The 14,561-nt window shown below is 41.9% G+C and overlaps 1 protein-coding gene across 4 annotated transcripts in view; it reads right to left on the minus strand.

The window, feature by feature from the left end:
- LOC110524618 (periphilin-1) overlaps positions 1-14,348 on the minus strand; it is a 33,885-nt gene extending 19,537 nt beyond the window's left edge. For 3 of the 4 annotated variants that reach the window (XR_016495845.1, XR_016495847.1, XM_021604448.3), the window contains exons 1-5: positions 13,219-14,348; positions 12,671-12,719; positions 10,338-10,402; positions 9,866-10,102; positions 9,590-9,660 (exon numbers count right to left, since the gene is read on the minus strand). Coding sequence is in view for 1 of the 4 variants with exons in the window: in XM_021604448.3 (XP_021460123.2) it covers positions 9,590-9,660; positions 9,866-10,102; positions 10,338-10,402; position 12,671 (374 nt within the window). In the remaining 3 variants the exon portion in view is untranslated. Of the gene's footprint in view, positions 1-5,313; positions 5,451-9,589; positions 9,661-9,865; positions 10,103-10,337; positions 10,403-12,670; positions 12,720-13,218 lie in introns of those variants that run through there. The other variant, XM_090233635.1, reaches the window with a different exon arrangement.
- Between the last annotated feature and the right edge of the window lie 213 nt (positions 14,349-14,561).

Genomic DNA, 14,561 nt, shown 5'->3' on the forward strand with positions numbered 1-14,561 from the left:
ACAGCTTCTCAAAGGGATATTCAATGTCTATTTTATTTATATATTTTAACGTATTTAGGCTTGCCATAAAAAAAAGGGGTTGAATACTTATTGACTCAATACATTTCAGCTTTTCACTTTTAATTATACAGAACAAAAATATAAACACAACATGCGACAATTAACAACAAACAACTTCACCTCTCAAATACAAGTAGTGACGAAGTCAATATCTCCTCTAATTTGAGCCAGGAGAGATTGACATACATATTATTAATATTAGCTCTCTGTGTACATCCAAGGGCCAGCCGTGCTGCCCTGTTCTGAGCCAATTGCAATTTTCCTAAGTCCCTCTTTGTGGCACCTAACCACATGACTGAACAGTATTACAGGTGTGACAAAACTAGAGCCTGTAGGTCCTGCCTTGTTGATAGTGCTGTTCAGAAGGTAGAGCAGCACATTATTATGGACAGACTTCTTCCCCTCTTAGCTATTGTTGTATCAATATGTTATGACCATGACAGTTTACAATCCAGGGTTACTCCAAGCAGTTTAGTCACCTCAACTTGTTCAATTTCCACATTATTTATTAACATATTTAGTTGGGGTTTAGGGTTTATTGAATGATTTGTCCCAAATACAAATGGTTTTAGATTTTAAATATTTAGGACTGACTTATTCCTTGCCACCAATTCTGAAATTAACTACAGCTCTTTGTTATGTGTTGCAGTCATTTCAGTTGCTGTAGTAGCTGACATGTATAATTTACTCAAAGCCAGTGGCATGTCGTTAGTAAAGATTTACTTTTTTCAAGGGGCCTAGACTGGGGCCCTGGGGATTTCCTGATTCTACCTGGATTATGTTGGAGAGGCCTCCATTAAAAGAACAAATACAGGTGTGCCAAGCTTGTATCGTCATACCCAAGAAGACTCAAGGCTGTAATTGCTGCCGAAGGTGCTTCAACAAAGTACTAAAGTAAAAATTTAGTTTAATACATTTGCAAAAAATTATATTAGGCTGTAACGTAACAACATTTGAAAAGGCCAGGGGGTCTGAATACTTTCCAAATGCACTGTATTAGAGGTGGACCAATTATGATTTTTCAACACGATACAGATAATTGGAGGACCAAAAAACGCAGATAATGATTAAATCGGACGATTTTAAATATACACACACACAGTTGAAATCGGGAGTTTACATACACCGTAGCCAAATACATTTAAACTCAGTTTCACAATTTCTGACATTTAATCCAAGTAAAAATTCAGCTGTTATTTATTTCATCACACATTCCCAGTGGGTCAAAAGTTTACATACACTCAATTAGTATTTGGAACACACAGAAATACGAGCCCTTGGTCATTAATATGGTCAAATCCGGAAACTATCATTTCGAAAACAAAACGTTTATTTTCAGTGAAATACGGAACCGTTCAGTGTTTTATCGAACGGGTGGCAACCCTAAGTCTAAATATTGCTGTTACATTGCACAACCGTCATAATTATGTACAAATCTGGTAATTGCGGTCTTTGTTAGGAAAAAATGGGCTTCACACAGTTTGCAACGAGCCAGGCGGCCCAAACTGCTGCATATACCCTGACTCTGCTTGCACTCAACGCAAGAGAAGTGACACAGTTTCCTTAGTTATTATTGCCTGCTAACATGAATTTATTTTAACTACATATGCAGGTTTAAAATATACTTGTGTGTTGATTTTAAGAAAGGCATTGATGTTCATGGTTAGGTACATTTGTGCAACAATTGTGCTTTTTTCGCAAATGAGTTTTTGTTAAATCACTTGTTTTGCAAAGTTGAAGTAGGCTGTGATTCGATGATAAATTAACAGGCACCACATTGATTACATGCAACGCAGAACAAGATATTTAACTACACACGGTTGATGAAATTATTAGGTTAACTAGTGATTAAGATGGATGTTTTTTTATAAGGTAAGTTTAATGCTAGCTAGCAACTTACAGTGGCTCCTTGCAGCCACTAGGTCCTTTTGATGCTGCACTCGTGTAACAGGTGGTCAAGCCTGCCACACAGCCTCCTCGTGTATTGCAATGTAATCGGTGTCCAAAAAGGCAGAATACCGATTGTTATGAAAACTTGTTGGCCCTAATTAATCTGCCATACCGATTAATTGGTCAACCTCTAAACCGTATATCTGAATAAAATACTATCCAACCTTTATAACCAAATAATTATAATCCAAAGATTAGTCTAGATGATTTATTTCCCCTCTAATGAGTCAGACTCAACCATCCCTAATACCCCACAAAGGACTTATGCAGTTGTAAAACCCTTTGCAAAGATTGAATGATAACTTGAGGGCGAGTGCATCCTATAAACTGTTAGGACTAGATAAAACTAATAACATCTACACTCAATTGCAGGGACAAACAACTTCAAAAACGTATTCCAAACCAGGCACTTGTGTGTGCGTGTATAAGTAAGCGGTCTGTAGTATTCTTCTGCCTACAACGTCTATGCCTGCGGGGAACCATGGTCGTCCAGGATATGGGCTCCTCCACGACCTTTTCTCTAGCTCCTCGACCTCTTCCTCTGCAGGCTAGAACTTGTTGATCAGGATCTGGGTGGATATTCTCCAAACAGCCCCTTAAGGCTGACCGGGGCATCCAGAAGGCCCAACCTCTCCTAGTTTGGCAGCTCAGTCAGCGAGCCAAAGGTGGCGCTCTGCTGCTCCCATGGCACATCCCAGGTCCTCAGCTATCAACTGGGAGCCTATCATCGCTTTCTCTGTGGCCTTGGTGAACTCAATGATCATGTCCTGGTCGATAGGTTTGACGATCTTAATACCAGTGTCCTTGTCATTAGGTTTTGGAGGGTGTTCACTTTCCTCTACGTATCCTTCCTCTGTCTTTTTGTCCATGACCATACAGGCACTATGGACGATCCCAGGAGCTTCTGGTTACCTCATAGAGGTCAGGGAGGGAGGGCTAAGGGAACAGGGATTGCCTTTGCAATGGGGGTTCGAGGTCAACACTGTCCTTTCTGGTTAGGACAGCGGGAGGAAGATCTGGCGAGGGTGAGTTTAACCTGACCAGAGCCCTTCCAACCATCTATAGCAGGTCACGGTAAATTTCTCCTGGCCATTTGGAAGGCCAATTTGCCTTTTGGTCCATGGACAAAAATAATAAGTGATTGTCGTCTTTGTTAATCAGGTACTTAGCTACATTGCCATCACCTGGGAGTCTCATTGCTAGCTCTGTAGCTTTGATGATTTGAATTTCTTTATCCTAGTCAATAGGTTTGGTAGCATGCTCGGCCAAGATCTTTGCGTTGTATGCTTGCAGCAAGGTCGCCATGTTGAGCGCGCAGCTAGCCTGGCCACAAGCCAGATAGGCCTTCTCCAGGCAAGTCAAATTTAGCCACAGCCAACCACCTCTTGCGCTCACAATTGATTTCTGATCACTTGAAACGTTGCTTTGGCTGGTGTGATGTCTCACTTTTCTCCCTCTCCATGGACATTACAGTGGAGAACTGATCCTCTTTTACAGCTAACTAGAACTTCTTAGGCAGTATCTGCGGTGCTTCTTCTCCATAGCGTCCCGGTGCGCTGGAGTGCAGTACAGGCACATCAAAGGTCAGACTGGGATCTGCTACAGACACTCTTTGGTGACAGTACAGGGACCAGATGGGGGCAGACCGTTTGCAGCGCAAGGGTGTTTCTTCTTTCCCCGTGTGCACACTTGGTTCAGCAGACACTTTGTCACCATACAGGGACCAACTACAGATGTCATGGTTAACCGTTTGCGGTGCAAGAGTGCCTCTTCTTTCTCTTTGTGGTATACAATTCCCGTATTTATGGCACCCTGAAGGTTAATCTCAACAACTGTTCAGAGGAGACTGCATAAATCAGGCGTTTCGGTTCCAACCACTGTGTCTTTGTGAGACAAAGAGTAGGTAAACGGATGATCTCTGCATGTATGGTTCCCACCGTGAAGCATGGAGGTGGTGTGATGTGTGGGGGTGCTTTGCTGTTGACACTGTCTGTGATTTATTTAGAATTCAAGGCACACTTAACTGCATGGCTACCACAGCATTCTTCAGCGATACGCCATCCCATCTGGTTTGCGCTTAGTGGAACTATCATGTTTTTCAACAGGAGAATGACCCAACACACCTCCAATTCAACTGAAATGTGTCTTTGGCATTTAACCTAACCCCTCAAATCAGAGAGGTGCGAGGGGGCTGCCATAAATCGTCATCCACGTCTTCGGCGTCTGGGGAACATAGGGTTAACTGCCTTGCCCAGGGGCAGAACGACAGATTTCTACCTTGTCAGCTAATGGCTATTTGACCAAGGAGAGTGCTGGAGTGCTGCATCAGATGACTAGGCCTCCACAATCACCCGACCTCTACCCAATTGAGATGGTTTGGGATGAGTTGGACCGCAAAGTGAAGAAAAGGCAGCCAACAAGTGCTCAGCATATGTCGGAAATCCTTCAAGACGGTTGGAAAAGCATTCTTCATGACGCTGGTTGAGAGAATGTCAAGATCGTTGCAAAACTGTCATCCAGGCAAAGGGTGGCTACTTTGAAGAATCTAAAATATATTTTGATTTGTTTAACAGTTCTTTGGTTACTACATTATTCCATGTGTGTTTTTTCAGAGTTAATGTCTTCACTATTATTCTACAATGTAGAAAATAGTACAAATAAAGAAAACCCGTTGAATAAGTAGGCGTGTCCAAACTTTAGACTTGTACTGTATGTCTTTTTTTTTTTTTACCCAATAGGTGCTCTTCTTTGTTAGGCATTGGAAAACCTCCCTGGTCTTTGTGGTTGAATCTGAACTCAGTGCTCAACCTTACAAATAATTGTATGTTTGGGTTAGAGATGAGGTAGTCATTCAAATCATGTTAAACACTACTATTGCACACAGATGTTTACTCCTTATTTAGGCTAGACTTAACAAAGGGTTTGAATACTTATTCACCCAAGAGATTTCAGCTTTTCACTTTTAATTCATTTGGAAATTACAAAAAACATAATTCCACTTTGATAATATGGGGTATCGTATGTAGGCCACTGACCAAAACATCTCAATATACAATCAATTGTAAATTCAGGCTGTAACAACAAATATGTGGAGGAAAAAAAAGGGGTGTGAATACTTTCTGAAGGCACTGCATGACATGCATTATCTGAATTAGGCCACAGAATCATACCTACGGAGGAACGGCTTCTATGGAGGAATTTTTTTATGTCTTCCGAGCTTCCGAGTTGGTTTTAACATTAGACCAGAGCAAGCTAACAAGCTTGTGTGTGCAGAGCAGCACTATAATTAAAAACACATCTTACCTTTTTGTAGTTTATAAATCCAATGTGAAAACGTGATAACTATAGTATCCCTACCTAGCATTGAAAAAGTCTAATTCATTCTTCTCTAATTAAAACATCTCTCCCTAATTTCTGAATTAACACTTGTAACGTTGTCAGTAGGCTACAGTTGACCTACTCCTCCCCTCTGAAGCATAGGTTGACTACACACACACACACACACCCACTGGCAAAGATTTCCAGCTGGCAGGCAGACGCTGGAATAAGTTTGAGTGACAGAGTGAAAGCTTTGCAAAGGCTCGTTATTGTGATTTTTGTGGGATTGGGAAAAAATGCCCGGAGCATAAAATAACTTTCGTAACCAGAGGCCAGCGAAGAGTCCAAATCTGAATCACATCCAAACACTATGGCAAGAGCTGAAAACAGCAGTTGGCGGAGGGCACTCATCAAACGTTGAAGAATTAGAGCAGTTTGCTGCTGAAAACTAGGCCAAATTGCCAATAAAAAGGTGCAGTAAGCACATTGATGGGTACAAGAACCGTTTGTCTGTAGTTCTTTGCCAAAGCCTGTGCAACCAAATACTAGCTCGGGGGCACCAATAATTCTGCCCATGACATTTGTCTTTATTTTCTAAATAATAAATTGCAAGCTTCAAAATGTACTAAAATACATTTGGTTCTGCAATGTTGAAAATCTAAAAAGGTGTGGAGACCAAAACTTCTCAATTTCAACTTATTTTTCAAGAAATGGGGAATTATTTCATGTCCAGGTAGCAGATAAAGGACCTTACTTGGTTCTAACTTGAAAAAGTCTGTTAATTTACAATTGTACAATTTATGCTCCCCACATATAAAAAACACAAAGAAAGCCTTGAATGCAAGATAGTAATTTATATGATTGCCTGTAGCCTACTGTACATTGTAAGCAGGTGCACACCAAGGAGGCACTTCACTTTTTAGTATGGGAAACAGCTGTGAGGATTTTTCTACAATATTCACAACATAGACACAGAGAGCAATAGTAAATGGTGTCTTTTTGTAACTCTGCCATGGTTCGTTGGACAAAGCCTATGAGAGAGTGGAGGCTTTGTAGGGGTTTAGGATGAACGGCGAAAATAAGGTCTGTGGTAAACACAGGTTTAGGACTTCATACGTTTTGTTGATTTAAGAGTAAGTAATTTAGGAATGTTTTCTTGGAGTTACTATTATATGCGTTTCTGGAATTAAGAAATAGCTAATACACTGCCTTTAAGAAAAGTGCAAAGACGCTAATATATTTGGCCGCAACTGTATAAATTAACCAACCAGCGACACCTGGTTTTCATGACCCCTGCTTGAACTTCGAGGGCCATGTCCCAAACAAAGATCAGGTCTAACAAGGCCTCCAGCATTTACGCCCCCAGGCCCGTTTGAAGTAGCCAAGGTTCAGCCTGCCAAATAAAGTTTATTACCACCGTTGCAGTGAGTGATCCTACATCTGCAGTGCTTCTACATCTGCATTGCTTGCTGTTTGGGGTTTTAGGCTGGGTCTCTGTTTAGCACTTCGTGACTTCTGCCGATGTAAAAAGGGCTTAATAAATAAATGGGATTGATTCCACCTTAAACTCACCTCGCGTCTTTCCATAAGAAAGCCATGAAAAATGAATTCTGTGGTCGCTATACATAAAATGTAATCTTAAAATCTTAAAAGTCCTAGTTGTAATTGTTGATTAAGTATGTCTATAGCTGCATCTTCAAAGCCGTTCTTCCAAGCATAGGAGCAGGTTCTCTAAACGCAGGTTATATCCTTACAAACCAAAGAGAAGAAAACGCTGATCTGAGAGCAAGAGTAACCAAAAAAAAAAGAGTCGAAGCAACTGGGTGTCATAGTCCCACCTGCAATAACAGGAAAACTAAACACAAGCTCTTTCAGGTCCAGGAAGAAAGACAACTGCAGAATACCAGAGGGGGAAAAGGAGACCCTGGCCTGACTAAGCTAGAAAGTATTCAAGAGGTTCTGAGAGAGAGTGTCTCTCTACAAGGTCAGCATCCTAAATGACACCCTATTCCCTATAGTGCACTACATTTGACCAAAGCCTCTACACAGGGAATACGTAGCCTCCCTCTACAAGGTCATGCCGTTAAAGCCAATCCATTACATTGAAAGTGTTACACAAACAAATTAAACATGAAATTAACTCATTTTGAAAACAAATAACATAAACCCCAATATCAATCTAGGTAATTGGTTTTAGTCATAAGGTTATTACAGCCAATGCCTCCCTCTCATCTTCCTGAATAGTGAAATCAATAATATATCATTACAATCAGCCCTGTGCACAAATATTATGAGTGCACTTAATGGGCTTCCCATTTCACTCATCTGCTATCATCGCATGAGGTCAAGAGCTCCACAACGGAGCAGATTGAGCAATCCACCCGCCGCCGCCCACCTGCCTCTATTGCAAAGGCATACCTGCAGTGTGCACCCCCCCCCCCTCAAAATGTATGTGGCGGAGTCGAGTGAAGGCCCATGAACAGCAGCCCCCAGGCCCGGGACTCTGTCTTGTGTTGAGGGGAAAGGGATAAGGGTGTGGTGCTGGAGAGGCCTTGCTGTTTGTCTGGTGTCTGGCCACCTCAGTCTTCAACACCTCCGGCCAGGTGAGAGAGACCCAACAAAGAGTTCCTGACCGCTGCTTCTTGTGGACTACACTGCAAGAGGGTGAGGCCTCCAGTCAACCTCCTTACCACACTAATGGCAAAAAAACGGACCCAGATGCCCGCCTGCTGCCCTGTCAAAACCACACCACGAGTCTCTCTTTTAGGCTCCATTGCCAACAAGTCAAGGGAGCTGAATGACAATGGTGAACCAACTAGAACCAACGTGGGAGACAGAATTGCAAATGTCAGTGATAAATGTGTGAGGTGTCATACTATGGATCGTGAAAATAACTGGACTGGTGACAGTAATGAAGGAAGAGGTGAGAAACTAGACCATAGTTAGCTTGCTCTTCCACAGAAGACAGCATAGAGAGCGTGTACGCTGTACAGAGAGTCTGAGGAGAGCCGAGTGTGTGGTGGAGGTTGTCTGGCTGGAGAGGGAGTGGCTGGCGGCCCAGATGGTTTTCCTGTGGGGGTTTAGCCTTGTTGGCTCAATGAGTTGACACTGGTGCCCTTTGTCCCTGTCTGGAGTCTGGTATGACACTTGGGTAGGAGTGAATGGGGAGGGGTGGGTCTTGGCCTGTGAACTGTTGGCACTCTGTATTGGGTCACTGCTAGACGGCTGTCTCGGCAGCACAGGGGCAGAGGAGATCCACGGGCTTTAGCTGTGCTCTGTGTGGGGTCAGGCTGACAAGCGCCCCAAGGCAAGGAATCTGGTGGTTGATAAGTGGAATATGGTATGAAACGAGAGCCAAGAACCTCCTCTCAGTCTTTCCCGCCCAATACCTCAGAGACAGGTTGGCAAATTAGCTTCAGTGTGTTTTCAATCCCTCTTCAAAATCAGTGACTGTGCGATATATGTCAAATGTAATATCTTGAGTGGGGATTTACACTGAGTATACAAAACCTTAATAATACTAGCTCTTTCCATGACAGATTGACCAGGTGAAAGCTATGATCCCTTATTGGTGTCACTTGTTAAATCCACTTCAAACCAGTGAAGATGAAGGGGAGGAGACAAGTTAAAGAAGGATTTTTAATTCTTGAGACCTATGTGTGCTATTCAGAGGGTGAATGGGCAAGACAAAAAATGTAAGTGGTTTTGACCAGGGTATGGTATAAGGTGCCAGGCGCACCGGTTTGTCAAGAACTGCAACGCTGCTGGGTTTTTCACGCTCAACAGTTTCCCGTGTGTATCAAGAACGGTCCACCACCCAAAGGACATCCAGCCAACTTGACACAACCGTGGGAAGTATTAGAGTCAACATGGGCCAGCAACCCTGTGGAACGTTTTCACTGCCTAACGAGCTGCAGTAATTAAAAAGCAAAAAAAATTGAGTTTAATCAATGCTAGAAGTTGTGCTTTAAACAAAGACGCATACATGATCTGAAAAATGCTGCTCAAAATGCTGCCTAGTGTGGCAGCCCCCCACACCACTCCAAAACCTGTATATACTTGTGTCTTTCGGAGGGGTACCTCGTGTGCAATTGACCAATAAAGTGATCCTAATCTTAATCATTATGGTGGCTTCAGAAATGTAGAACTCTGCTGCCATCTGGTGGTTCATAGAATAGAACCACCACAGTATTTTAAAACAGGTCAATAACAAAGTATTACTCGTCTCTCAATCTTATAGATGTGGTCAAGCCTGACTTACCTCATCCCTCCTTGACGGCCCATCTGAGAATCAACTCTGGATCCCCTGTAGTATGGATCCCTGTAGTCCACCTGCATACAAAGATAGAGCATGTGTTGAAAAGTGTGAATAATACAGACTGCTGAAAAAGACAATCTACTGGTAATCAACATACATTCAACAGCTAGGCTACCACCTAAATGGTCCGTTTTATATTAGTCCAACTGCAAAGAAAGTAAACTAAATCGTACTTTTCTGAGATCAATATGACAATGGTCATGATAAAGCTTTACCGACCTGTCGGGGAGATGGGGAGTTCTTCCCTCGGATGCTCCCTACCACGTCACCATGGTATCCACGATCACTTCCTGTGTGAATGTTGTCGCTAGGGTATCCTATCTGGTCATCGTCATGGTAACTTTGAACGCCACCATACCGCTTGGTTTCATATTCAAATTCTCTGTCATATTCTTGCTCCGGTCTTGTCACAGCAGTCCTCCTCTCAACAACATTCACAACTCTCTGGTACGTTCCCTAAACAAGAAGCATTACAACATGGATTAGTTTATTTCAAAAACACAAGTGCAGAGAGACAATCTACTCTATGCATGAACGAATAAGTTGTACATCTATTTACATTGACAACTCCATGAAGGATGGTCGATGGCCTAATAAACACTCAAGTGATGACAATAGATACGTGAAAATAATCGTCACCGTCTGCCCAAAGAGTGCATTGTACAAAGTGCTAGAATGACCAGTCACTTACCGCTCTCTCTGAAATATGCTCATCGGTGGCCTCTCTGATTCGGCTTCGGTCTCGCCTGTACGCCACTGCAAGTAAGGGACAACAAGCATACAATCACAGCCATGACAATAATTAACACAAGGGGACGCAAACTAAAATGTGTTAATTGTCCACAAGTAGCTGTCATTTCAAACAAGTATGTAAACTAATGCGGCGTTCACATAATGTCGGAGTAATCAGAAGTTCGGAGTTCCGACTGGGAAGTTTCACTTGAACGACCCTCCAAGTCATAATTACAAGTGGGGAAACTCAAAGAAAATGTTGTTACAAGAGTTGTCAAGCTGTGACGTTTCGCCGCTGACCTTTCAACTTTTTTGACCAAAAGATGACAAAACGGGTTTGAGGAACAGGTAAAAGTAAAAAACTTCTCATTCCTCCTTCATACGGCAGCGACTGCTAGTCAAAACAGTTATTTGGGCTCCACATGAGCATCCAGGAAGTCTGGAACGAGTAACGCAGTCAACGAACCTCAATGACTGTGCTCTTGCGATGGGTTGTAAAAATCATTGGCTGCAGAGCAACTCGGCTGTCCTCAGAACTGGATCATTATAAACGGATTCACATTTTCGCCTCCTCCCTTATTAGGCTTAGGCTACTATAGGTGTTGAAGGTAGGCTGCATGTTGCTAGAATAATATGGATATAGGCCAACAACGCATAATCTTTTTCGCAAGCTTTACTCAGCTGTAGCCAAAGTTTTTTTTTATTTTCTTCTCATTAGATTTTTCCATCTTGGCATTGTTTGCTCAATTTCACTTCTTGTGGCAGAACATACAGTGGAAATTGGAGGTTTTACATACACCTTAGACAAATACATTTCAACTCAGTTTTTCACAATTCCTGACATTCAATCCAAGTAAAAACTCCCTGTCTTAGGTCAGTTAGGATCACCACTTTATTTGAAGAATGTGAAACGTCAGAATAATAGTTTAGAGAATGATTTGTTTCAGCTTTTATTTCTTTCATCACATTCCCAGTGGGTCAGAAGTGTTCATACACTCAATTAGTATTCGGTAGCATTACCTATAAATTGTTTAACTTGGGTCAAACATTTCAGGTAGCCTTCCACAAGCTTCCCACAATAAGTTGGGTGAATTTTGGCCCATTCCACCTGACAGAGCTGGTGTAACTGAGTCAGGTTTGAAGGCCTCCTTGCTCTCACACACCTTTTCAGTTCTGCCCACAAATTTTCTATAGAATTGAGGTCAGGGCTTTGTGATGGCCACTCCAATACCTTGACTTTGTTGTCCTTAAGCCATTTTGCCACAATATTAGAAGTATGCTTGGGGTCATTGTCCATGTGGAAGAACCATTTGCGACCAAGCTTTAAATTCCTGACTGATGTCTTGAGATATTGTTTCAATATATCCACATAAATTTCCTTCCTCATGATGCTATCTATTTTGTGAAGTGCACCAGTCCCCCCTCCTGCAGCAAGGCACCCACACAACAGGATGCTGCCACCCCCGTACTTCAAGCCTCCCTATTTGTCACTCAAAATAAATATGTGAATGAGTATAGCATAGAATCCAACTTTCATAATTATTCCCATAGAAAGCTGCAACTTCAGGACAATAAACACTTTATAGGAATAATTTGGAAAATACTCTTCATAACTTTAATTTGTCTTAATGCTTTCAAGATATATCAGTGAGTAGGATTAGGCTTTTAGTTGTTTGGTTCGTAATGGCAAGGAGGGATTTTTTTCCAGACTTGAATGCATGCATAATTTGTTTAAATACTTTGCTCAACTGTAAGGTTTGTTCAAATTTCTCATTAGATTTGTATCTCTCTCATTAAAAAAAACTTAAACTTTCAAAGATTTACTTATTCAATGTTTGATCATGAATAGGGCAATACGGTCACCACGACAGCCCTACTTGTGTGACAAGAAGCTGTAATCCTAAAGTCGGCAACTAAATCCTTGACGTTTCACCTGTGAACTGTTAAGTAGGAGACCGAGTTTGCACTGAGATCAAGCTAGCTAAAATCCTATTGGTTGAAGAATTGGTCCGACCTCAAAAGCAACTAAACACAATCATGTCGGAATACCCAGTTTCCCACAAGCACATGAATGCCTCATTAGATAGTAACTTTGTGCAGTGGGTACAGGCAGTGTAGTGTGTGCACTAGGGAGACTTAAGTAACGTTTATACTCTGACAAACAGATCGCAAATCAAACTATGAAAGTATCTGAGCTAGGCATCAGGGTTACAGTATGACTGTCCCTTCATATTGTGCACACTGATTTTTCAGTTACTGTAGTGGAGTGTGGGAGAGCTGTAGCTAACTTACTCCAAGTTGCTGAAGGGCTCCTCGATGTGGGACTTGGAGAATGTAAAACCTGCAAATATTGATGAATATTTAGGAATTATTGAGTTGTCTATGGGGTGTAGTGACACAAATGTGGTTGATATTCAAAAACTAGGATACAAGACACAGAACGAAAAATTGCACATGTAAAACAAAATCAACTGGGGCATATGCATTACGACGTCTCTTAAACAGAAGGACCTACCTGAATTACCGCTGGGGTGTAACGTTAATAATTGGGGCACACAATTTCTAACGACAGAATTCAGGCAGCTAGGGCCCTCCGTTTAATTACGTTTGCTTCCGTTTAAGAAACGTTTCGCAACAGAGTCTGTGTAATGAATACGACCCTGACGATTAATAATGCTTCTATATGAACATCCCAAGTCAATTGCAATGATAGTGTCTAGCTAGTAATGTACAAACAATTGGATAGATACTGAAGTTAGCCTAGCTAGCTTGCAAAGAGATGCTGTCCAATGCTAGCTAGCGTACACTGAAGCTGTTGTTGCTAGGGAAAACGAACTTACCAGTTGAACGTGCTCTGTGTATTAAAAGGTAGTTTTGCACTTTTTGCGATAAAGTGGTTGATTTTTTTATACAGTTCCAACCCTTTCTGCATGTGCAACATTTGACAACAAACACCACGAGTAAAATTCAACCTCTTCCTCGTCGGTGTTTGATTGGCGGAGTGCAGTATGTTACGCGGGGTTTACCGCCGCCTATCTTCTTCTTCGACCTTTTTGTCTTCGGCGGCGGTTGGTGTCCAAAGTTTAACACTCTTATACTTAGCTTGAATAAAAATATATATAATAATAAAATAAACAAATACCCTACCATCTAACACTATACTCACAATTGTATTTATTTTTTATAATAAATAAATAAACATCATACTCCGCAGTTAACCCACTGTTCCCTGGTAGGCTGTCATTGTACATAAGAATTTGTTCTTAACTGACTTGCCTAGTTAAATAAAGTTTTTTTTTTAAATCACTTGTTGGTTTATCCTTCTGTACTGGTAGAAATCTTTGCAGGATCCCTCCCATCTCCCTCTACATTCTTCATTGCCTCAGCATTTGACAACTTCTGCACTACTCTAACCCTGGAAACATGAACCTGCCTCTCGCACTGAACATTTCTGATCCCCAGCCCCATGGGCGCCCCTACAATTAACACATACCGCTACACATTCCTTTGTCTCATGCATGGCATATCAATATCTTCTGCACACTTCTCACACCTAGCAGATTGCCTCCTACACACTGCTGCCACATGCCCATAAGCTTGACAACTGTAATGTATTCGGCACAAAAGCTCGTACATGATAACTTATATATCCTTTGCCGGGCAAAGACTCAACTTCAAAACTCAAACCGCCAACTTTCGTTACAGAATTCGTCTTTTCCCCCGAAACGAGTTAGCCGAAACACCATTTCGTCATTGGTCAACAGCATGAGTGTGGTGATTGGATAGAGTCAGAGAGCCTCAGCCAGGCGTGTGCGGTCAAAAGCGGGTTAACAGACAGAAGGGCTTTAACCCAGATACATCACAGGGACTATGTGGTAGTGAGAGGAAGTCCAATGGGAGAGGCATTCTACACAGTTTTATAAAATTGCGTTGTTTAGAAAGACTAGCAGGTCAAATTGAGTTTGTCCACACAGATACTTCACAAAGGAGGCGTTCCCTAACGGAAATATGCAAATACATGCTAAAAAGCCCAAATAGGACCTCGCTAGCTTGTGCTTGGCTTTACCTACCTCCTTGCTTGTTCTGCCCAGTATGCTTTATTTGTTCCCACTGTAAACGACACAGATTAACTGTCTTGGGTTAGTTATAAACATCTTTGGTACCGTCAAAAAGAAAACCCTCA

This window comes from Oncorhynchus mykiss, chromosome 1 (genome assembly GCF_057628025.1).
Source record: "Oncorhynchus mykiss isolate SJ-2025 chromosome 1, ASM5762802v1, whole genome shotgun sequence".
NCBI lineage: Eukaryota > Metazoa > Chordata > Actinopteri > Salmoniformes > Salmonidae > Oncorhynchus > Oncorhynchus mykiss.